The sequence below is a fragment of the Bos javanicus genome, chromosome 11 (assembly GCF_032452875.1).
Source record: "Bos javanicus breed banteng chromosome 11, ARS-OSU_banteng_1.0, whole genome shotgun sequence".
Taxonomy (NCBI): domain Eukaryota; kingdom Metazoa; phylum Chordata; class Mammalia; order Artiodactyla; family Bovidae; genus Bos; species Bos javanicus.
The window spans coordinates 94,024,814-94,048,827 of NC_083878.1; the positions used below are offsets into that span (position 1 = coordinate 94,024,814).

At 39.1% G+C, this 24,014-nt stretch overlaps 1 protein-coding gene across 13 annotated transcripts in view; it reads right to left on the reverse strand.

Moving 5' to 3' along the window:
• The window catches only part of STRBP (spermatid perinuclear RNA binding protein), a 199,183-nt gene that overhangs the window by 38,982 nt on the left and 136,187 nt on the right, over positions 1-24,014 (reverse strand). For 12 of the 13 annotated variants that reach the window (XR_009739583.1, XM_061433465.1, XM_061433460.1 and 9 more), the window contains 6 exons: positions 20,140-20,232; positions 19,332-19,531; positions 11,912-12,070; positions 6,751-6,885; positions 6,400-6,540; positions 3,160-3,283 (listed from right to left, as the gene is read on the reverse strand). Coding sequence is in view for 11 of the 13 variants with exons in the window: in XM_061433465.1 (XP_061289449.1) it covers positions 3,160-3,283; positions 6,400-6,540; positions 6,751-6,885; positions 11,912-12,070; positions 19,332-19,531; positions 20,140-20,232 (852 nt within the window). In the remaining 2 variants the exon portion in view is untranslated. Of the gene's footprint in view, positions 1-2,477; positions 2,561-3,159; positions 3,284-6,399; positions 6,541-6,750; positions 6,886-11,911; positions 12,071-19,331; positions 19,532-20,139; positions 20,233-24,014 lie in introns of all 13 variants that reach the window. The other variant, XR_009739584.1, reaches the window with a different exon arrangement.

Genomic DNA, 24,014 nt, shown 5'->3' on the forward strand with positions numbered 1-24,014 from the left:
CATCCTTTGGGAATCACCTCCTCTGTGAAGTCCCCTAGGCTTGCGGTTCACTCGGCCCACCCCATATCATCGCTTATATTGTATTTCATGGTGCTTTCTAAAGTGTCTGTTCCCATCCCAAGTGACCCCTAGCATTCCCTGGGGCAGATGCTAAATCTTAAGTCATCTTTGAATGCTCAGTTCCAAATCTCTCATTTGAGACAAAATATTCAAGCATATGTTGAAAAAAAAAGTAAACTGCTTTTGGGGACTAATTGAAACATTTTCATAAGAGATAAAATTTTTCACTTTTTAGTCTACACTTAAGTCATAAACCTAGGGGCTGTACAACTGAGTCTTTAGTGCTCACTACATCACATATTTCAAGAGGACAAAAGACAGCTGAAATAAGCAGTAGGAAATGAACAGTAGGAAAAGTATCAGAAGCCAAAAAAGAAGTTAATGCTTAAAAAAGAATGCTGTATACCAGATTTATTCCAGGAAAAGGCAGTTGGTTAGCAAAGGTTATAGTTTCAAAGGCTTGACTAAAATCTCCTTAAAGAGAGAAACTATAACTGCTGAGCTGGCCAGCAGTTGTGCTCCAGTACAGGCCACGAGCTTCTAATCCTGACTTCCCGTCCCACTAAGCAAGGTGACTTTGAATTGCACGCACTATTTAATATTTACCCTCTCAGAGCCTCAGTCTTCTGCAGAAACTGACCGCAGAGGAATGCATTTAAAAACATATGTAAAAATACTACAGTCCCTGCTGCAAGGAATACGCTCTGCAAAAGGCATATAACCTATTCATAATCTAATTTGACCTCTTCTGAATGTTCTCTAGGCTATAAAAGAACTTCCTTTTGAAAGCCTTCAGGAGACAGGCCTTTGCAGAGCTCAGGGCAATGATGTAAGAGAGAAGCTACTAGGATTCCCTCACAATCACTGCTACTAGCAGATGGTGGCTGGCCACCTGGGTGAGGAGAACATTCCATGACCCAGCAGCTGGACACACAAGGACAAGCACATCACCAAAGGCAAGACAGTTCACCTCAAGCTGCCTACTACTGTTTAATGAAAGCCGCTTCCTTTAACAAGACGTTAAACAAGGCAAAAAAAAAAAAATTTAAATTTCCATAAAATAGTGAGATGTACAGAAAAAGGTCTTAATTTTGGACACACAAACTGTATCAAACTGTAACCACCCTCCTTCCTCCCCTGGTCCCACTGCCACGGGTCTTTCAGCGTCTGTCTCTTTCAATGGCACCACCTCCAACCCACCTCCTGCAGCTGAAGATCCTGCAGGGACACCTGAAATCTCACTCTGTTTCATTCTCCACAATAAACCAATCAATTGCCTCTTAAGTTGTTCCATCTGCTCACTTCCTGCCACCCTTCTACTTCCCTACACCCACAGGAGGTGCCTCCACTGCCTCCTATCTGGGCTCTGAGTTTACAAAAACCTTCTACTGTGTCTTGGCATGCCAACTTCTGCCCCTACAAGTCATCTTCATACAACAGAGAGTGATTTTTACAAATAAAGTCTGATCTCATCACTTCTCTTAGAACCCTTCACGACTTCCCACTGCACTTAGGTTCTAAGACCAAAACCCAAACCAAGACCTCCAGGACTGGGACTAAACATCCAGCTTCAGCTCAAATCCACCCTACCCACTCCCTGGGCTCTCCACACTACAGACTGGTCTCATCCCAGTTCTTCAAATGAGTTAAGTTCCCTCCCACCAGCACCACAGGGTGCTGACATGCTGGTCCCTCTGCAGGCAGTGCTCTTCCATCTGAATCTACTCTAACTCCTACTCATTCTTCAAAGCTCAGTTCAAGTGTCACGTCTTCAGGAAAACCTTTGAGTCCCCAACAGACTAGACCAGGTTTCCCTGTCACGTTCCCTCACAGCACTGTGCCTTTCTCCTTTATCACAGCAGCTTGGTCAGTCGTGAGCATTCCATTAGTATATCTCATCTTTATGCCAAACACTCCAGGAGAACAAAATGCCATCCTGCTCTGTGTCAGAGCAGGCACACAATATTTGAATGAGAGAGGACATTCTTTATATGACACATTTTTGAGCTAAGCCCCTAGAGGATCAACTTCTAGAAGCTTGACTCCAAAGCCACATTATCCACAAAACTTCCCAAAAAGCCTATCCTAATTCTTTCTTGGGGCAGGGGGGAAATAACCCACAATCTAAGTGAACTTTTTATGAGTGTCACACAGTTACACAAAAAATAATGACAAGACCCAATCTTTACGACAATTTATCTGCTCAACAACTACAAGAGGTTTACTTGTCAAGTTCAAAGTTCCATGCTTGCACGATTACAGGAATTTAACTTAACTTCAACAAGACAGCTGTATAGCTACTGCTAAAATGATATAAAGATTGGAAGAGAAGACAGAAAGAAGGCTTCTTTCCCCATCTTCCTCAAGCCATGTTGTGAAATGGAAATAATACAAACTTTGGAACTAGAAACTCTTACATTCAGATCTCTGCTCTGCTGTTCACAAGATGTCTCACACTGAGCTCACTGCCTCACCTCCCTAAACTTTAGTTTTTCCTCATCTGGAAAAAAACAGAAATAATTCCTACTTGAGGAAACACTGTAAAGACTAAAATCAAGTAACTGAAATCATTTATATGTAAGTATCTACTGAATACTGAGCACTGAATAAGAAAGCTCCCCCTTTCTTTTTTATGTAATTCTACAGCCCTTGATGATTCACCAGACACTGAGTTAAAGAAATGCTAACACCGTCAGGCTTCACCCCAACTGAGCAGCCTCTTACCAAATCGTTTTTCTCACCTGTGATACCCAACCTGTCATCTGTGTCCCTAATGAATACACCCTGCTCAGTATCCAAACTCCCCAGTGTGTGGAATATCTCTGAGCTTTCTCATTGTCAAAATATGACCCCTCCACCAAGTGCAATATTCTTCATCTGTCACCTCCCTCCAAAAGGCCTCTAGTCATTCAGCAAATTCCAGGAGAAAACCTAATAACATTCTATAGACTCTCTTCTTTTAAATTTCAGTGCATATGCATCCTATACCTGTATTATGTTTCCAGAAACCCTGTGTAACCCTGGAAAATAAAGGAGAAGCTATTCTTGGAAACTGTGGCCCAGAAAAAGGAGGCAGACATCTCTCAGGTTGTACTATACCTGGAGCTATGTAGCCGGGAGCAGCTGTGGCCCCAACAAAAGCCCCCCTTGTTAGAGTTCCTCTTCCTCTGCCCCGAACAGCTTGGACTGCTGCGGACACAGCTGTATTCACAACACCCTTTGCCTGTTAAAAATAACACATTTCATTACTGAGAGAAATAAGATCATCTCATCAACTCTGTAATGTATATAACCTCTACAAGAAACTTAAGCCTGTACATGACACAAGTCATCTATGCCTTTGATGACTTCAGTTTATCATCTGTAAAATAAAAATGACATATTAGAGTTAGTCCAGAAAATATGCTGACATATAGTAGTATGCTGGGCTTCCCTGGTGACTCAAATAGTAAAGAATCTGCCTGCAGGAAACTGAGGTTTGATCCCTGGATCAGGAAGCTCCCCTGGAGAAGGAAATGGCAATCCACTCCAGTATTCTTGCCTGAAGAATCCCATGGACAGAGGCTCACGGAGGGCTGTAGTCCATGGGGCTGCAGAGTTGGACACGACTGAGCGACTAACACACACACAGAAGTATGCAGATAAAGTGTTCTTATCACTTGAAGGTTATCCAGAAACAGTTCATTTTCTACACACACATTTCAGCAGTCAGATTACATCCAAAGTTATTTTAGGCCTAATTAAAAGTAATTACAGACACCTGATATCTAGGTTCAAAATCCACTGAATTCTCTTCCAACAAACCAAAAAATACAGCAAACCTCCTACAATTAGCTATGAACCTGAGTCAGGTTTAAACAGAAAGAGGTGGGGAAGATTAAGACAGGAAGACCAAAGATGTGAATGCCAGTCCCTGCTCTAAGTAGCTGAGACCTCAGGAAGAAGATTCCTCTAGCAGCAGGGATGGGGGCTGCGGGGTGGGTGTGGGTGTGGGTGTGTGGGTGTGGGTGTGGGTGTGGGTGTGTGTGTGGCAGCGGGGGTGGGGGCTGCGGGGTGGGAGTGTGTGTGTGTGTGTGTGTGTGTGTGTGTGGCAGCAGGGGTGGGGGCTGCGGGGTGGGAGTGTGTGAGTGTGAGTGTGTGTGTGTGTGTGTGTGTGTGTGTGTGTGTGGCAGCAGGGATGGGGGCTGCGGGGTGGGAGTGTGTGAGTGTGTGTGTGTGTGTGTGTGTGTGGCAGCGAGGGTGGGGGCTGCGTGGTGGGAGTGTGTGTGTGTGTGTGTGTATCATCTCTAAAATCCCTTCTTGCTCTAAAATGCCACAGGACTCTGGTAAAGTCGCAGAATCTCTATGGCAGTCTCCCCTCTAATTGTAAAATGGGGATTATGACATCTACTTTGTTTTCCTTACTGCAGAGTAGAAAGAGCAACTGAGAAAACAGACATAAAACTGAAAAGTAGACAAGGAGTAACAGTATACAGGAATGCAAAAACATTTCTTTCGGAAATTGAAATTTTAAGAAATAAGAAAACATCTAGATTTAAATTAAATATTGTTTAGTTTTTAATATAATAATGCAACAAAAACTCAAGCTCGGGAAATTAAGAAACTAGTAACATTCCCTGCTATAACCAAGCTTCAGGGAAGGAGGTTCAGAGCCTCAAAAGCATTGCAGAGCAAGTCAGCAGCACTACACACAGTTTAAACAGTCAGTGCATACACACGTTTATCTCTCACTGAAAAATCCCCACCTTTTTTCCTCCTAGGATAGCCTCTATCGCTAGTATGACTGAATAGAAGACAGCTTCAAGGTCAAACGTATCATGAACAGAGAACAGCCATCTTCCCTTCTGGCTGAAAAAAAAAATCCAACCCACAAATCCAAAATAGACTGCTTCTTGGCTGTCAAGCACATTGAACACATGAGTTTTATATCTTCTAGTATGGAAAATTTCTAAAAATGAGTGAACTTCATGCAGACTTTTTTTTTAAACACAGCTTAGTCAAATGCAGTCAGGAATTAGCAATCTGGCGGCAGCACAGTGACTCCACACAAGTCAAACTCCTGTCTCCTAGACCCAAACCTAATAAGTTATCTGCACACAGGCTTTATAAACACTAAAATTAAGTGACCATATACAAGATGTATGCACAAGAAAAACACACCAAAACAAACAAGGTCACAATTATCTTTCTACTAATTTAGAACATCTTATAAAAGATATTCAAAAAAGAAAATCCATTTATCCTTTCTCTACACGTGTACCAATACAACTTAAATGCTTTATTTGTATTTCAATTCAGTAACAATTTTCTCTGTTTATATTTTGAATTCTAGAATATAAGCAGTGTTTATTATAATAAATACAAAAAATGTAAATGAACACAAAACATATTTCTAAGATGGATATCATATACAACAGGAGCATGCCCACAGTCTTTGGAACAAGAAAAATCAGGTTTCAAAGGGAACCTTTACTGTCAGCTGCGTTACTACAAGCAGTGTCAATGCGTTCAAAGTGTTCTATTGTGATCTATTCTACCCTGTTAACAATGGACTTTGCATATGCATACTTAACACAGAATCTTAAATAATCTATGCTTCCTTCTATTGGTCTAAAGATTTTCACTTGACTTTTCCCTATCATGTAATATATTCAGATATTATTATACCAGTATTCTCCACCAGAGAGAGAATGTGTCTTATAGTTAGTTACATGTCTCTTTTCCCCTCACAATCATGCACATAGTGTATGTCTAGAAAATATTTTTGAATATGTAAATGAATGCATGGGAGAATCTGTTATTCAAAAGCGTGCAATTAGGAAGCCATCTTTTCTTACTGCAATCCTTGCTACAATCCTGGGCTTTCTGTAGCTCTGACATTTCCAGTGTCAGTAACGAACAAAAGCAACACAGGGTCAATTTCCACTGTGCTGCCCTCAAAGAAACCCCAAAATAAACAATGTAAAAGGACAAAACTGGAAAGGAAATAAAACAACTGCGGGCTGGGATGAGAATAAGCCCAACACTCTTGGCAGCTTCCCTAAACAAACGCAGGATCTCATTAGAGTCCCAGCCCTTCAACACTGCTTCATCAAGAGGACTTGAAGCCCCAAATATTTAAAGCCAATGGTCTCTTTTTAACATAGGATCTGCCTGAAAGACCACAAAACAGGGGACCAGTAATCGTATTTCTATTATGCATGATCAACCCAACAGAAAAAGTTGCCAAGTCCAAGCAAGGAAAATAAATAACTTCAGAAAAATCTCAAGTGGCACAAAGACATGAAAGGAGATTTCACTCTGGTGGTATCTTTCCAAGGTTTAATGCTTAACTCATACCTGAGGGATAATCTTCTTTTTCTTATTATTTGCTGCATTGGGTCCAGAAAACAGCTTCTCCAGGGCAGCTAAAGCTGCACTTGCCTTTGCCACTTTCTTATTTGGACCTGCACCTCTGAATTTTTGTCCATCCACTTCTACCTAAAATCAAGAACAACACTCTGCAGTTATCCCATGTAATTCCTCTGTGTAGTTTTAATTTAAATGTATCATAACACAGAAAACAAAAACACCAAAAGTCAAATAGTACCATAAGAACGGACTGAGTCTAACTCTTTTTTTAAAAGTAAGCTCAGAACAACCTATGTCTTTGAGGGGAAAAATAAGGTTGGCTTGTATCTAGGTACATACCTCCATCACAAAGCGTTTGTCATGGCTTCCACCAGTCTCCGAGATGAGTTCGTACTTGAGACCTCTTCTTTTTTCATTGAGCTCCATTACAGGATTTTTGCCACTTGCTGTGAGGATAGGGCCCTGAGTTCTTACCTAAAAGGAGGTTCAATCAAGGAAGATTTTAAAATATTAGATTTCTTATTAATACAAGTATACTATATCTCTACTGAAAAAGAGGCTCAAAAATTATACTTGAAAGCATTTGGGAGCTAGGATGCATTATTACTTCTACGTATGAATGACAAAACATCTCTAAAGGTACAGAAATCCTACATACAGTGAACACTGCAGGAAGTCATCTCGCCAGCCTGTCATGGAAGCAAAGAGGTCTCCACAAAGCAGGATGCTAGAGCAGTGGAGCCTGGCCATTACCTGACACTCCAGGCTCTGATCTAGTGTGTTCAAGATCTAAGAACAAAACTATAAATGACTGACAGTGTAGGTAGAAGAGTAAAGATTCACATTCAATGTTTTTTACCTTTAGGATAAAGTTTAAACAGCTCTCAATTTGGGAGATGGAAAGAAAATGTGCCTACACACCTCTCAGTCTCTAAAGAGATTTGAGGGAACCAACAGTAAAAACAGCAGGCTATAGACTATGAATTCTGAAGTTAAAAAATAATAAAAGCAGTCATTCCCTGCCCTCAAGGATATAGAGTACAGTGGGAGGGACTGATCTAATCACTACGAAATAATGAACACTATAGAGCAGGTGCATGCTATGGAAACACAGTACAAGTAATCATTTTCTAGGGCAAACAGGGTAGTTTTCCTAGAAGTGCCATACAAAACTGATCTTAATAGGTAAGTAGTACCAGGCCATGATAAGGAAGAAACATAGAAGAAGGGCATTCTGGACAGAAGAAATAGCCATGCAAAAGCCCGAGAGAAGGAAAGAATATTTGTTTGGGAAACGTAAATAAATTCTATTTGGCTATATTAAGGGAGTGAGGAGACAAAAGCAGAACCAGATTAGAAACACCCTTGATGAAGCCAAGCCATTAAGGACTTCAAATGTCATGCAAATGAGCTTCGACCTTATTATGGACAACAGGGAGCCACTGGAGGATTTAAATCTGAAAAGCAGAGCCATTACTTTGCTGACAAAGGTCCATACAGTCAAAGCTATGAGTTGGTTCATTTTCGTATGCCCTTACTATCAACCACAGTACCAAATACAGAACAGATGATAAATAAGTCTGTATTTACTAGTAAATCTCTTTATCTTAAACTATCCTCTAGGTGTATCAGTGAGATGTCTTTTTCTTATTTTATATTTGCCCTTCTTTAATATAGTGGACAATAATGACAAATCTAGATAGTGTATTAAAAAGCAGAGACATCACTTTGCCCACAAAGGTCACATACAGTTTAGTTTATGGTTTTTCTAGTAGTCACGTATGGAAGTGAGAGCTGGACCATAAAGAAGGCTGAGCATCGAAGAATTGATGCTTTCAAACTATGGTGTTGGAGAGGACTCTTGAGAGTCCGTTGGACAGCAAGGAGATCAAACTAATCAATCCTAAAGGAAATCAATCCTGAATATTCATTGGAGGGACTGATGCTGAGATGGAAAACCAATACTTTGGCCATCTGGCGCGAAGAGCCAACTCACTGGAAAAGACCCTGATGCTGCGAAAGATAGAAGAGAGGAGGAGAAGGGGATGACAGAAGATGAGATGGTTAGACGGCATCACCTACTCGACAGATATGAGTCTGAACAAGCTCTGGGAGATGGTGAAGGACAGGAAAGCCTGGCATACTGCAGTCTATGGGGTCTCAAAGAGACAAAATCATGATTAAATTAGAAAACAACTCTAGGAGTGATGGAAAGAATTGACACAAAGATAAACTAGCAGTGAGGAAGAGAAGTAATTCATGTAAGAGTGCGAAGCTTAGGACTGAAAATAAATCACAAAATACCACATAACTACAATTTTAGAAAGACCCAATGATTGAGCACTTTTTGAGGTTAGAGATCATGTCTATAATTCTGCCACAGTAATTGCTCAAGAAATGGTGAACAACGAGTATATATAATAGGATTTTAATGTATATAAACCTAACGGACAGCAAGATTCTCTTAAAATACTCTATGTTGATTCAATAAGGAGTTGATATTATCAAAGTGGAACACTGGACAATTTTAAAAGATAATGTTAATAAACATTCCTGGATCATTTTGTTAAAAACATCATTTCTTGAAGAATTTTAAATAATCTACATTTTTTTAAGTTTCAAGGCAAAATTCTGGTCTCCGTCTTTTAAAGGTAATGAGTAATTTCTGAAATTTTTCTATGTGGTAATCACTCTCTGTTTTCAAACCTGAAATCACTTTTTAAAAATATGTAATTATTTTTTTATTTGGCTGTACTGGATCTTAGTTGAGGCATGCAAGATCTAGTTCCCTGATCAGGGGTTGAACCCAGGCCCCCTGCAGTGGGAACGTGGAGTTTTAGCCACTGGACCAACAGGGAAGTCCCCTGAAATCACTTCTATAAAAATGAGTCAAGACAAAAATAAAAGTTCCATTACTACATTTTACGGAAGCAAAGCAGAGATGGATTCACTACCAGAACTTCCATATACTCTCTTGCTGCTGCTGCTAAGTTGCATCAGTCGTGTCCAACTCTGTGCAACCCCATAGACGGCAGCCCGCCAGGCTCCCCCGTCCCTGGGATTCTCCAGGCAAGATCACTGGAGTGGGTTGCCATTTCCTTCTCCAATGCATGAAAGTGAAAAGTGAAAGTGAAGTCGCTCAGTCGGGTCCGACTCTTAGCGACCACATGGACTGCAGTCTACCAGGCTCCTCTGTTCATGGGATTTTCCAGGCAGGAGTACTGGAGTGGGTCGCCAGTGCCTTCTCCAATATACTCTCCTAACTGCTGCTAATTCAGCCCACAGTGCTCTGCTCTCTTAATTTCCTTTGAACAGTCTGAACCTTATAATTAATGAGCTTTTTTTCTCTTAGTGAGCTTCCCAGGTGTGCTGTGGTAAAGTAAGTAAAGTCACTCAGTCGTGTCCGACTCTTTGCGACCCCGTGGACTGTAGCCCACCAGGCTCCTCCATCCATGGGATTCTCCAGGCAAGAATACTGGAGTGGGTTGCCATTTCCTTCTCCAGGGGATCTTCCCGACCCTGGGATCGAACCCACGTCTCCTTCATTGCAGGCAGACGCTTTAAACTCTGAGCCACCAGGGAAGCTGTGGTAAAGAACCCACCTACAAATGCAGGAGGCATAAGACACTTGGGTTCAATCCCTGGGTCAGGAAGATCCCCTGGAAGAGGGCATGGCAATCCATTCCAGTATTCTTGCTGGAGAATCCCGTAACAGAGGAGTCTGATGGGCTACCGTCCAAGGGGTCACAAAGAGTCGGACACGAGTATTTGTAACACTGCCAGCAAACCATCTTGGCCTGCCTGTGACAACCACTTATGAATGACTGGTCCTCTCCAAAGGCAGGTGCCAATCCACCACATCACAAGAGGGATCAGGAATTGCTTTCACAGGCCTCAGCCCTCATCAGTTCCCTCCATACAGGCCTACGTGGTACTTCTCAGACATCTACTTTCACAATTCCAGATCTCTGGTGGCCCAGATGCTAAAGAATCTGCATGCTGTGCAGGAGATCGGGAGACCTGGGTTCGATCCCTGGGTTGGGAAGATCCCCTGTAGAAGGGAATGGCTACCCACTCTAGTATTCTTACCTAGAGAATTCCATGGACAGAGGAGCCTGGCAGGCTACAGTCCATGGGGGTCACAAAGAGTCGGACATCACTGAGTGACTAACATTTTCACTTTCCTTGTCCAAGAATGTCTTCTTTCTATCTCTTCCCCACAGAGCAAATTCCTCTTCATTATCTCAAATCAAGCTCATATATTACTCTGATTTTACATGTGTGTATGTTTCGTTTTGCAATCATGGTGCTTATCACATTATATCATAATCTTTAAGGCTCTGGACACAATTTTTGTAGCATCTAGTAATATGCAGACACTAAAAGGAGTTTAGTATCCTCCCTCATAGCTCAGTGGGTTAAGAATCTGCCTGAAAGGCAGGTAGGAGACCTGGGTTTGATTCCTAGGTCGGGACAACCCTCTGGAGAAGGAAATGGCAACCCACTCCAGTATTCTTGCCTGAGAATTCCATGAACAGAGAAGTCTGACAGGCTACAGTCCATGGGGTCCCAAGAGTTGGACACGACTTAGTGACTAAACCACCACCAAAAGGAGTTTAGTACTAAGTCCTTGATAAATATCATTCTTACAAAAGACAAATTTTAAAAAAATGTCATATAAGCTCTTGCTAAGTTAATTTTCCTTATGTAAAATGCCACAAGCAAGGGCCCCTTGAATTTCCAATTAAGCCATGTATCATTTCTACTTGGATTTTTGTAAAATTCTATTATCTGTGACAATGTGTCATAGGTCAGGACTACTCAAGAGTCTGAGGAACAGGCTATGCCCTCTTTAGGGCTGGACCAACTCAATGATGACCTGACCCCCACAGCTTAGAACAAATTTCAAATAATCCTAAATTTCCCTCATTAGCTTTTTTTTTAAGTTTACAAACATACATAAATACATTCATTCATTGATAGCCCAGCAGCCTGCAGGATCTTATTTCCCCTACCTGAGACCAAACCCAGGGACCAGAGACTGAACCTAGGTCCCTGCAGTAGAAGCATGGGGTACTATCCACTGGACCAGGGAATTCCCTAGATCTTTTTGCTTTTCATGCTTCAGTTATTGTTGACATTCTTGATATACTGTAATTGTGAGATGCTGGACATGACTCCCATGGCCAGCAAAAGAGAAACGCTAGTTAAATTAGGATACATCCATACAGTACACAGTTATGCTTACAAATATTTTTAGAGTTAAGTGAAAAAAACGAGATGTAAAACTGTATGAAAGTATCATTACCTTCTATAAAAAAAAATAACCAAAGAAAAAAGGCTGGATAGAAATAAACAAAAATATTAATAATGGCTGCCTCTTAAATACATACACCTGTATATGCTTTTGATTATCTCATTGGTACTTCTCCGGAACTCTCAAATTTTTGACATTAAACATACATTACTTTTTTTCTAAGAAAAAAATATATAAGTATACCTCTAAGGTACTGGAGGTTTCAGTTGTAGAATTTCCAGTATTATTGCTTGAGTTTGAAGACACTGTTTCATTTTTGCCTTCGTTATCTGACTTTTCATCGGAACTCATACATTCAATATCTGCATCAAAGCCCGTTGGGTATCCCATTGCCTGCAGTACCTGTAAAAATTACATTAAGATTCAGTTTTATTCAAATACCAGACACCTCAGAGAATAGACGAAATACTGAGAACACCAGTTTCAAACCCAAAGCATTTGAATCCATGAAACGCATTGCAGGGAAAAGCAAGATGTTGCTCATCTACAAATCCTTGGTTAAACAAGCTTTAGCTACCAGGGTATCACCACAAAAAAATGGAGGAAACCTCCTCAGAGTAATTAGGTTTAAATAACAGATAACAGAAATGCAAACCTGAGGCTACTCTGAGTTCACTTAATTTGGAGATGAGGACTTCTCTGATGGCACAGTGAATAAGAAATCTGCCTGCCAGTGCGGGGGACATGAGTTCCAGTCGCGGTCCAGGAAGATTCCATATGCCAAGGAGCAACAAGGCCTGTGCACCACAACTACTGAGCCCGTGCACTGCAACCAATGAAGCCCACACACCTGGATCCTGCGCTCCACGAGAGAAGCTACCCGAGTGGGAAGCTTGCTTACTGAAATGAAGAGTAGCCCCCACTCACCACAACTAGAGAAAGTCCACGCAAAGCAATGAAGACGCTGTGCAACCAAAAATTAATAAAGTACATAAATAATTTGGAAATGAGAGATGGAGAAACAGAATAGCCAAATTCAGCCAATGAGGTAGCAGTAATTAAAAGTAGGGTGGCACACTATGAAAAGTACACTGGGCTAGAAAGGAGAAGACCTGATGCTCTAACCCTCTTCTCCTCTGATCCTCAATTTTCTAATTTGCAAAACAGGAAGGCTGATTAATTGACCTAAGTTTTATGACTCAATGCAATAGAGGAAATTAGCACAGAAAGGAAATCAAGACATTTTCTTTACCTTGGAGCCAGTTTGCCTGTTAGTTACGAAATTACAGCTGTAGCTTCCTACTATCCATTCCTTTGGCTTCCATCTTAAAGCATAATCAAGACTTGAAAGAAAAGATTCAGTCCTTGGGTTCATCCTCTGCTGCTAAGTGAACCAGGAGCAAGTCTAGGCGTGTATCTCCAGCCTCCTGTCAAGGAGCGATTACTCTATGGCTCCCTCCCATGTTTATTCTTGTGTATTTCCATTCATGTTTGGCACTTCTCATCTTTTTTAAAATAGTTTTCCAAACAGTGTATGTGTGTGCATGTGTGTGTTTGCAAGCCTTTTAAAACCTCCTTCCAGGTTAAACTGCTTTAGATGTTTGCAAAAGAATACGTTCGTGAGCACTTTTATAAGCCTCTTTCAAACAGGCTGACACTGAATTGTCAGTCACTGACTTAAAGGTCTGTACCAAAGTTAGGTTCCTGAAGATCCCTGTATTTGTCTCGGCTTTTGACTATGTTTTAAGTTGCTTGAGTGTAAAAGCAATGGCATATTTCTTTATAACCTCAACTAAACCTAATAGCTTTCTCAAAAACCTGTAATGGTCGCCACACAAATGAGAAAGAAGTCAAACAGCCTAGCCTTTATAAATGACGGCATCCTGTACAAAGGATTTTGCTAACATACATGAAATTACGCTAAACAAAAAATGGGCAGAAGTAGAATTCTAAACCAAGAGAACCTGAAATTAATTCACCCAGTTCATATGGAGAACTTGGCATTCTGTTGAACATTTCCAAATTGTAAATAAATTCTCTGTATTCAATGGGAGTAAGGCCAAGAATACTTTAACATCCTAAGTTCTAAAAGGACTCAAATAGTACTTCAGACTAAGTACACTAACGTCACTTGGTTATATCCTCACCATTATTTGTAAAAAAAAAAACACCTCTCTACTGCCCAAGTCCTGCAAATATGCTCTCTCTGAGAAATTCCGTCTCTGAAAGAGCAGTTACCAGTCTGGAATTAATACCAGGTTAACACAGGCTGCAAGTCAAAAGCCAAGAGTTCCAAAGAAATTTGATTTGTTAAAAAAAAAAAAGAGAGAAATTTGATTTGTTTACTCCAATAAAAACTAAAGACATGCAGTTTCTCCAAATTTAATACAGATAGTTAAAAGAGAATAATGTAAATTATTTAACACCACTTCTCTCTGCCCTTTTTTCACATATCAGATTCATTTGTTGTTGTAGCAACATACTTCAATACATTTATAAATATTTCATATAAACGGATGGATAATCTCAAAGGATTGCAAATGTACTTACAACACAGCACAACAAAAACATTTTCAAATTAAGTCATATTTCTATGAACACATTCTGAAATTATTAACTAGCATAAGCCACAAAAGTAAAAAAAAACAAAAAAAAAAGGTATGGCGTTCTTGGAACTATAGAAACAATTTGTTTGGAATCAGTATTAAGGTAAAAAAAAAAAAAAAAACTGGTATACCAAAGAAAATTGAGTTTCAAATGTCTGGCAAACAAATCAAACCTAATAAACAAATCAATTGAACTGAAAATCACAAGATAATCCCTGGAAGAAAGGTGAATAGAAAATCAAGGGTAATATCATGCCTGTTCTCTTCTGGCAGGGGGTTAAGGCTGAGACGGCTGACACCCTCAAAGATGAGGGACCAAGAGTGAAAACATGAAACACCCTCTCCATGGCTCTCCACTCAGGAGAAAGCCATACGCACAGCTTACACTGGTAGAGAACTGATGGCTCCAGAACTTCTGCAGAGGGGCTTTATTTCTTGCCCCCTTCACCTGATCTTTTGCCTACAATGACTAAGATTCTTTTGGTGGAATATAGCTGATTATGTCCATAACAATGTCTTTTGTGAGGGATTGTCAGGAAAAAGAGGAAGAAAGGGAAGATTGGCCAATAATCTTCATTACTTTAGGGTATGTGCTGCTAGGCAGCCAGGCTCCTTGAGCAAAGCTCCTTGAGCAAAACTGGTTTATTCTTGTCTCATTTTGATTTCAGTGCTGTTCTTAACAGGTACAGAGGTCTACCAAGTTACCGAGTAAAGAATTCAAGGATTTTTATCTAGTGGAACCTACTTTTATAAACACATTACATATAAAACACACTCCAAAATTCACTTATAACAGAATCTATAATGTGATATAACCTTTACAGAAGGCAATTTAGCAATATATGCCTGACATTTAATAAGAAATCCTAATCCTTTGCTAAAGGCAAGGGAGAAAAGGAAAGATATACCCATTTGAATGCAAGTTCCAGAGAACAGCAAGGAGAGATAAGAAAGCCTTCCTCAGTGATCAATGCAAAGAAATAGAGGAAAACAACAGAATGAAAAAGACTAGAGATCTCTTCAAGAAAATTAGATACCAAGGGAACAATCATGCAAAGATGAGCACAATAAAGGACAGAAATTGTATGACCTAACAGAAGCAGAAGATATTAAGAAGAGGTGGCAAGAATACACAGAACAATTATACAAAAAAGATCTTCATGACCCAGATAACCACAATGGTATCATCACTCGCCTAGAGCCAGACACCCTGGAATGCAAAGTCAAGTGGGCCTTAGGAAACATCACTATGAACAAAACTAGTGGAGGTGATGCTATTTTAAATCCTAAAAGATGATGCTGTTAAAGTGCTGCACTCAATATGCCAGCAAATCTGGAAAACTCAGCAGTTGGCCACAGGACTGGAAAAGATCAGTTTTCATTCCAATCCCAAAGAAAGGCAATGTCAAAGAATATTCAAACTACCATACAACTGCACTCATCTCACATGATAACAAAGTAATGTTCAAAATTCCCCAATCCACGCTTCAAAAGTACGTGAACCATGAACTTCTAGATGTTCAAGCTGGATTTTGAAAAGGCATAGGAACCAGAGATTAAATTGCCAACATCTGCTGGATCATAGAAAAATAAAGAGTTTCAGAAAAACATCTGCTTTATTGATTACACAAAAGCCTTTGACTGTGTGGATCACAACAAACTGTGGAAAATTCTTCAAGATGGGAATACCAGATCACCTTGTCTGCCTCCTGAGAAATCTGTATGCAGGTCAAGGAGCAACAGTTAGAACTGCACATGAAACAACAGACTGGTTCCAAATTGGGAAAGGAGTACCTCAAGGCTGTATATTGTCACCCTGCTTATATAACTTCTATGCAGAGTACATCATGTGAAATGGTAGGGTGGATGAAGCACAAGCTGTAATCAAGACTGCCGGGAGAAATATCAGTAACTTCAGATATGCAGATGACACCACACTTAAGGCAGAAAGCAAAGAATAAAGAGTCTCTTGATGAAATTGAAAGAGGAGAGTGAAAAGGTTGGCTTAAAGCTCAACATTCAGAAAACTAAGATCATGGCACCCAGTCCCATCATGTCACAGCAGATGGGGAAACAATGGAAAACAGTGAGAGACTATTTTTTTGGGCTCCAAAATCACTGAAGATGGTGACTGCAGCCATGAAAGTAAAAGACACTTGCTCCTTGGAAGAAAAGCTGTGACCAACCTAGACAGTGTATTAAAAAGCAGAGGTATTACTTTACCAACAAAGGTCCGTCTAGTCAAAGCTATGGTTTTTCCAGTAGTCATTTATGGATGTGAGAGTTGGACTATAAAGAAAGCTGAGTGCCAGAGAATGGATGCTTTTGAACTGTGGTCTTGGAGAAGACTCTTGAGAGTCCCTTGGACTGCAAGGAGATCCAACCAGTCCATCCTAAAGGAAATCAGTCCTGAATATTCATTGGCAGGACTGATGCTGAAGCTGCAACTCCAATACTCTGGCCACCTGATGCAAAGAACCTACTCATTAGAAAAGACCCTGATGCTGGGAAAGACTGAAGGCGGGAGAAGAAGGGGACGACAGAAGATGAGATGATTGGATGGCATCACCAACATGATGGACATAAGTTTGAACAAGCTCCAGGAGTTGATGATGGACAGGGAAGCCTGGCGTGCTGCAGTCTATAGGGTCGCAAAGAGTTGGACAGGACTGAGCTACTGAAGTGAATACATGTTTAATGAATTAACAGATCACTCAAATGTGCTTTCTTCTTCTTATTTATTTTTGGCTCTAATGGGTCTTTGTTGCTGTGTGGGCTTTTCTCTAGTTGTGGCGAGAGGGAGCTACCCTCTTGCTATGGTGTGCGGGCCTCTCACTGCAGTGCCTTCTCTTGTTGTAGAACATGGGCAATAGGGCTCGAGGGTTTCAGCAGTTGTGGCTTTCGGGCCCTAGAGCACAGACTCTATAGTTGTGGCACATGGGCTTAGCAAGGTTATAGCATCTTCCCAGATCAGGGATCACACCAGTGTCTCCTGCCTTAGCAGGCAGATTCTTTACCACTGAGCCACTAGGAAAGCCCTGTGCTTTCTTCTTAACCTAGCAATTCCATCTCTTAAATGTATCATAAAGGATAATCAGACTAGTTCACAAACATGAAAAGCAATCAACTCAATGCATCTAAATCTAAATGGATTAGTTACATTATGGCAGATTGATACTAATAAAATATTATACCATCACTAAAAATTAGAGCAAACTGTTGTTATTAAAAAAAAAAGCCTCGTAATAAATTTTTAGATACACAAGAAAGCCATGGCCCTTATTTTAAATATACATTTTTGTATATACAGTATGTTGGTCCCTCCATTCCTTATGTGAAACCGTTGGAGCCAGATTGTTTTTACAATTCCTAATGATGCAAAGTTTATAAAGCTAAAACAGTACATTTACCAAATATTTTCCAAATCCTCAGTGGACTCTCAGGTGCCACCCCATGTGTGTGCATCAAACTTAGGGAAATATTTTTCATTTTCAATACTTTTTTGAAATTATAAATTTAAAAACAAAAAGCTTAGAAAAATACATACCAAAATATTAATGGTTATTATGAGAACAAACAACACCTAAATCTTGTCGTATTGCAAAATTTGCCACTCTACTAACTCCCCCAAATTTGCCTAAGTGAAATCTGCTATGAAGCCACTAGCTTATATTACAGGTTATTATAAGAAATAACCCACAGACTGTCACAGCATCAGAGGTGCCTCTGAAGACATCACTGCTTCATGATATTGCTTTGACTCCTTTTTATGAAGACCCACCCAAGGGGAATGCCAAGTGACCTTTAGACCAAAACAACTCTTGACTCTCATAATCAACTGTCATAGACAAAGAACTGATGTAGATATTTCAAAAGCTTTCTGGGTCAGATGTTAGAGAACTTCTATTCAAATTTGTGACTCATTCACAGCATACTTTACAACTAAACTGTATTTTTAGCCTTATTCCTAAATTCATTTTTCCCTCATTCTTAGTATTCTTTTTGTCTCGTTTTAAACTCATACTATTTCGACATACTTAAAAAGTACTCCCTTTTAAACAACATACCCTATTGTTCTATAATTTTATGGCTAAGTTGTTATTTTTCTGCATTATGCTTATTACCACTTAACAAATAACTGACCCATGTGTCTAACCACTGTCTTTCTCCCCATCCTATCCTCATTAGAATGCAAGTTCCAGGAGGGTGGAGACTTCGTTCTGGTCACTGCTATATTCTTAGCATCCATGATAAATGTTTACATTTACATTAATAAATACCTGCAAACTGGAATGATTATGAAAACAGACCAATTACATCTTATGTCATACTGTTACATAACAGAACTTTTCTGAAGTTAAAAGTTATCTTCTATCTACATGATCTTTGACATTTTCATATTTCTCTGCAAGAGGCCAGATGTACTCATGGATAGAGTCGAGTATTTAGCAACTTTCTACAAACTTATATGCATAACTGACTGGTTCAATCCTGGATCTTATTCTTTATGAAAATATTTCAAAATACAGAAAAAGCACCAGTTGCAAAAAAAAAAAAAAATCATTAATTTATGATAGAAAAAATTCTGCAAGTAACAAAATATCCAATGACGGGAATGTTTAAACAAGTAACAGTATATCTATTATAATCATTATAATAACACAGCCATTAAAATACATTTATAAAGATTTTAATAACATGGAAAAATACTGATGACATGTGAAATGAAAGAGGATTAAATTACACATACACTGTGAGCTCAACATAAAACAAACAAAAATACTGTTGTATATACTATATAAAATATTAATGAACTGCCTCAGAGATAAGCAATTAACATAGATTTTCTTTACTTTTTTCTGTGTTTTGCAAATTTTGTATCATCAATACATATTATTTTATAATCAAAAAAATAGTTTTGTGATTCAGAGGTAACAGAAGTCTATACGCTATTGTCATTAAACTCTTGAAAATTCTGTTAATATACCATAGATAAACAAGCACCTTATTTACAACATAAAATAACAAAGCATTTTTAAGTAAAATAAATACTGTACCTTCACTGCTACGTGAAGCTTTGCTGTTTTCTTGGATGGTCCTGAGGCTTCATATGTTGTACCATCCACATCTACAGACATTGTGAAGACTGGGGCATGGACAGGGCCAGACTGAGATAAAAGCTTATACTGAAGCCCAGGCCTGATCTGATTCAGCCTCATTAGTGCGTTCATGAGGTCTATTGCTTTACTATCCAGAACTGCAAGAGAAAGAGGAATGAGATCAGAAATTAGACCACTTGCTTTAATCTATGTTTTTGTAGGTTCCTAGTAATAGTAACCACTATAAACTCAGGTTTTAAAAAAGCAAGATTTTCAAAATGCACATATAAATTCACTTCATAAATAATTCTAAAATTACTGCTTAAATACTTACACTAACATCATTGTAAAAGTAACATGCATTAACATCTTTGTTGTTTAGTTGCTAAGTCAATTCCAACTCTTGGTGACCCTATGGACTGTAACCTGCCAGGCTCCCCTGTCCATGGGATTTCCCAGGCAAGAATACTGGAGTGGGTTGCCATTCCCTTCTTCAGGGGATCTCCTCACCCAGGGATCAAACTAGTGTCTCCCGCAATGGCAGGCGGATTCTTCACCCATCAGGGAAGCCCATGCATTACCATATTAATTAATTTTAGTTTGCCAATATTAATATATCTTAAGCAAATGGTGCTTGAAAACAGAAGCTATTCATGTTCTTCAAACTCGAATTCAAATCAATCAAATTCTTCACTTTTTAATTTTTATTTTCCTGGGACATAAATCCTTTCTAGTTCACATCTATAAGAATAAAGATTTTACACACTTTTCCTTAAGTTTCGTTTCATCTTCTTATTGGGATCTTTATCATCCCCTAATCCATCTTCAAATGGCCTCTTCAGAGCTGAAGACCCAGCACCTAAAAAAAGGTACAAGAGATTATCAGTTAAAATAGTGATTTCACTTACTCTACCAAATGTATTTAATATGTTCAGGAAGGAAAAATCTTAGGAATCACACAAGGACAATAAAACCCTTTCACTGATCAATTGAAAATGTAGGGACTTCGCTAGTGGTCTAGTGGTTAAGACTGCGCTTCCAATGCCGGGGACGTGGGTTCGACCCCTGATTGAGGAACAAAGATCCCACATGCCACATGGTGTGGCCAAAATACAAAAAGTTTTTTAAATTTTAAAACATACATGTGTTCAGTCCAGTTCAGTCGTGTCCAACTCTTGCAACCCCACGGACTGCAGCATGCCAGGCTTCCCTGTTGATCACCAACTCTCAGAGCTTGCTCAAACTCCTGTCCATTGAGTGGGTGACGCCATCCAACCATCTCATCCTCTGTCGTTCCCTTCTCCTCCCGCCTTCAATCCCTCCCAGCATCAGGGTCTTTTCCAATGAGTTGGTTCCTCGCATCAGGGGGCCAAAGTATTGAAGCTACAGATTTAGCATTAGTCCCTCCAAAGAATTTTCAGGACTGATTTCCTTTAGGATGGACTGGTTGGATCTCCTTGCAGTCCAAGGGACTCTCAAGAGTCTTCTCCAAGACCACAGTTCAAAAGCATCAATTCTCTGGCGCTCAGCTTTCATTATGGTCAAGTCTCACATCCATACACGACTACTGGGAAAAAGCATAGCTTTGACTAGACAGACCTTTGTTGGCAAAGTAATGTCTCTGCTTTTTAATATGCTGTCTAGGTTGATCATACCTTTTCTTCCAAGGAGCAAGCGTCTTTTAATTCCATGGCTGCAGCCACCATCTGCAGTAACTTTATAATCTTGTAATAGCAAAAACTATTAACTGAATCTTCATGAAACAATATTAACTTCTTATATTTTTTTTCATTTATTCAAATATATTCATACAAATATCTATGCATATATTCACAACTGTATATGCATAAACAGAAAAAAGTTTGGAAAGATATATATCAAAATGTTAAAAGTACTTATCTCTGGTAGTAAGATTTATTTTCACTTATGTCTTTTCAAATATTTCTCTAAGTTAACATTTATTACATAAATTTTTAAAGTCAACATGTTAAAATCTCATGCTTTTGGAAATCTGATTATTTCTCATACTACAAAGTAATTCTGCCTGCCCATTCAAATTCCTATTCAAGATTTTATTTACAGCTCATCTCATTAAGTTTTCTTCAGCTTCTCTCTCATCTCAGTTTTTTATAAGAGTTTCTATGATATCAGAAACATAAAGTGTCATATGGAGTCTTGTGTCATTGTCTACTTCATACATAGACACCTTGTGTTTCCTTAGTGCTCTAGGAAGGTCAAAGATATTTTCTCCTTATCTTGCATCTTATAAACTATCTAACATAAGACTTAGAAACAACATAATGGGTATGGAACAAAAACTAAAAACTAGTATTATCAATTTCTTAGATAAAGCAACTAGTTAATAATACTGGCAGACATAAAGCAGGAGCTTTATTGTCCAAAACAAAAACAATCAGAGAAAAGCTTATCAAAGCAATCATTAAGTTGCATTAAAAGCTGCTCTCTGATTGCCTGGAATTCACTAGCTGGCTTAAACATACAGATCTGTTCTCTAAAATCTCCAGCTACATGAACAGTTTGCATGGATTAAGCTTCATTCTACCATCCCTGCTACTGGACAAGGGCTGTAAAATCTGGAGCTAATCGTAATAGTAACGGGGGTGGAGAGCATGCCTTACAAAAAAACAAGCTGTTCTCAATACATACAGTACCTAGAAACAAGAAGTGGTCATTTGAGAGGTAACAATTTTTAAAAACAGGTGAGGGGGGTTCAGGTTGGGGAACACGTGTACACCTGTGACGTATTCATGTTGATGTATGGCAAAACCAATACAATATTGTAAAGTAATTAGCCTCCAATTAAAATAAATAAATTTATATTACAAATAAATTTTTAAAAATTGTTTTAATTAAAATTAAAGAAAAAAACAACAACAACAACAGGTGAGGGCTTACCATATGCCTGGCACTGTTCTTAATACCTTATATGAATCAATTTAATTCTCACAAGCATCCTATGAAGTCTGTATTTCATCATTCTCATTACAATTTCATTCATGTATTTATTCAGCAACAAATATTAATAGAGCATATTTCTATGTTCAGGACAATTTTAGATGCTAGACACTGAGAACAAAACAACTTCCCTGTTTTTAGAGAGCGTGTGCGCACCTGGTGGTGGAGACTAAGCCCAGCATGTCATCCAGTCCAGGCACAATGGAGAAAAGTAAGAGACTTACGGGAGAGCAGACACTGCCATTTTTTTAACATGTGGTACCCATCAGAAAAGTATCACTTATAGATAAGGTCATTAACTGACAAAGACTTGAAAGCAAAGAAAATTCAGCTATTTGGGGAAAGAGCCCCAGGAAGAGAAAACTCAACTACAAAGGTCTTCCAGCAGGAACATACTAAGAAACAGCATAAAGGCCTGAGTGGTGGAGTGGCGTGAACAACAAGGGGGCAAAAGAAGACAGTGAGCAGGAGCAGAAGTTCTCAACCTTAACTGCCACTAACTCACCAGACAAAATTTTGGAAAATACAAAAGTTCCACTTCTAGTATGAGAAAGTAAGTCAAAGGAAACAGACTTCCTGACGAGAGTAATTAGAAAAGCTGGACCAAATGCAGAATAAATATCTGCTTCTGTGCAATAATGAACTCTGAAGTCAAGGTCCAGGAGATGAAGGAAGCCTTGCGCTGGGGGCCACATTATCTTTGGAGGTATCTTCTACCCCCAGAAGAAGCCACTAAGAACTGAACAGAGCACTTCTTAAAAAACTTTATTATGGAAAATTTCAAACACTCACAAAAGTGTAAAGAGTAGTATAATAAATTCCCACGAATCCATCAATTAGCTTCAAGAATTATCAATATGTGGCCGATCTCATCTCATATTTATCATTCTCTTGTCCTCTACCTTTTTGTTAAACAATAGATTCTTGTTGGTTATTTATTTTTAAATATAGCCATGTGTACATGTCAATTCCAAACTCTGTAACAATCCCTCCCCTTCAGGTAATGGTGAATTCTGAACAGAGTACTTTTAATAGCACCCAGGTCTCAGGGACCAAAAACTGAACTTCAAGGACCTCCAAAAGAGGAAGGACTGGTGAATTTCCCACACTGTGGGGTAGCACTCTCCAGTGCCATATATGGGAAGTAAATGAAGTGGAAATAGTCTGGATTTCACAAGGATTGAGGCCCAGCTTCAAATCACCAGAATGCCCAATTCCATTAGGATGATCCAGATTGCCAATTCCACTAGCCCAGAAAGAAATATAAATCCTCCCTGAAGGACAGCATCATTACTCTAGACTTTGAATTCTAAAAGGTTTTCAATTTACATCTCCAGGACTCAAAACAAAAACACATGAAAAGACAAGATATTCTAACAAAAATCATGAGAATCAGCAGAAAATAGAAACAGATCCCCAAAAGACTCTGATGATGAAACATTCTTTCAGAAACAAACTGTATTAAAGAGAACAATCAGACTTCTCAAAAAGAAAAGACATCAAGAAGAATTTCTGCCATAATATCTAAAGCTAGAAAAGCCAAGATTCTAGAAATTAAAAACTGAAAGACCTACAATAGGAAACAGACAATCCATAATTGAGGGGAACTGACATACCTACCTCAATAATTAAGACAATAAAGTTTTAAAAAATTATACTACAGAT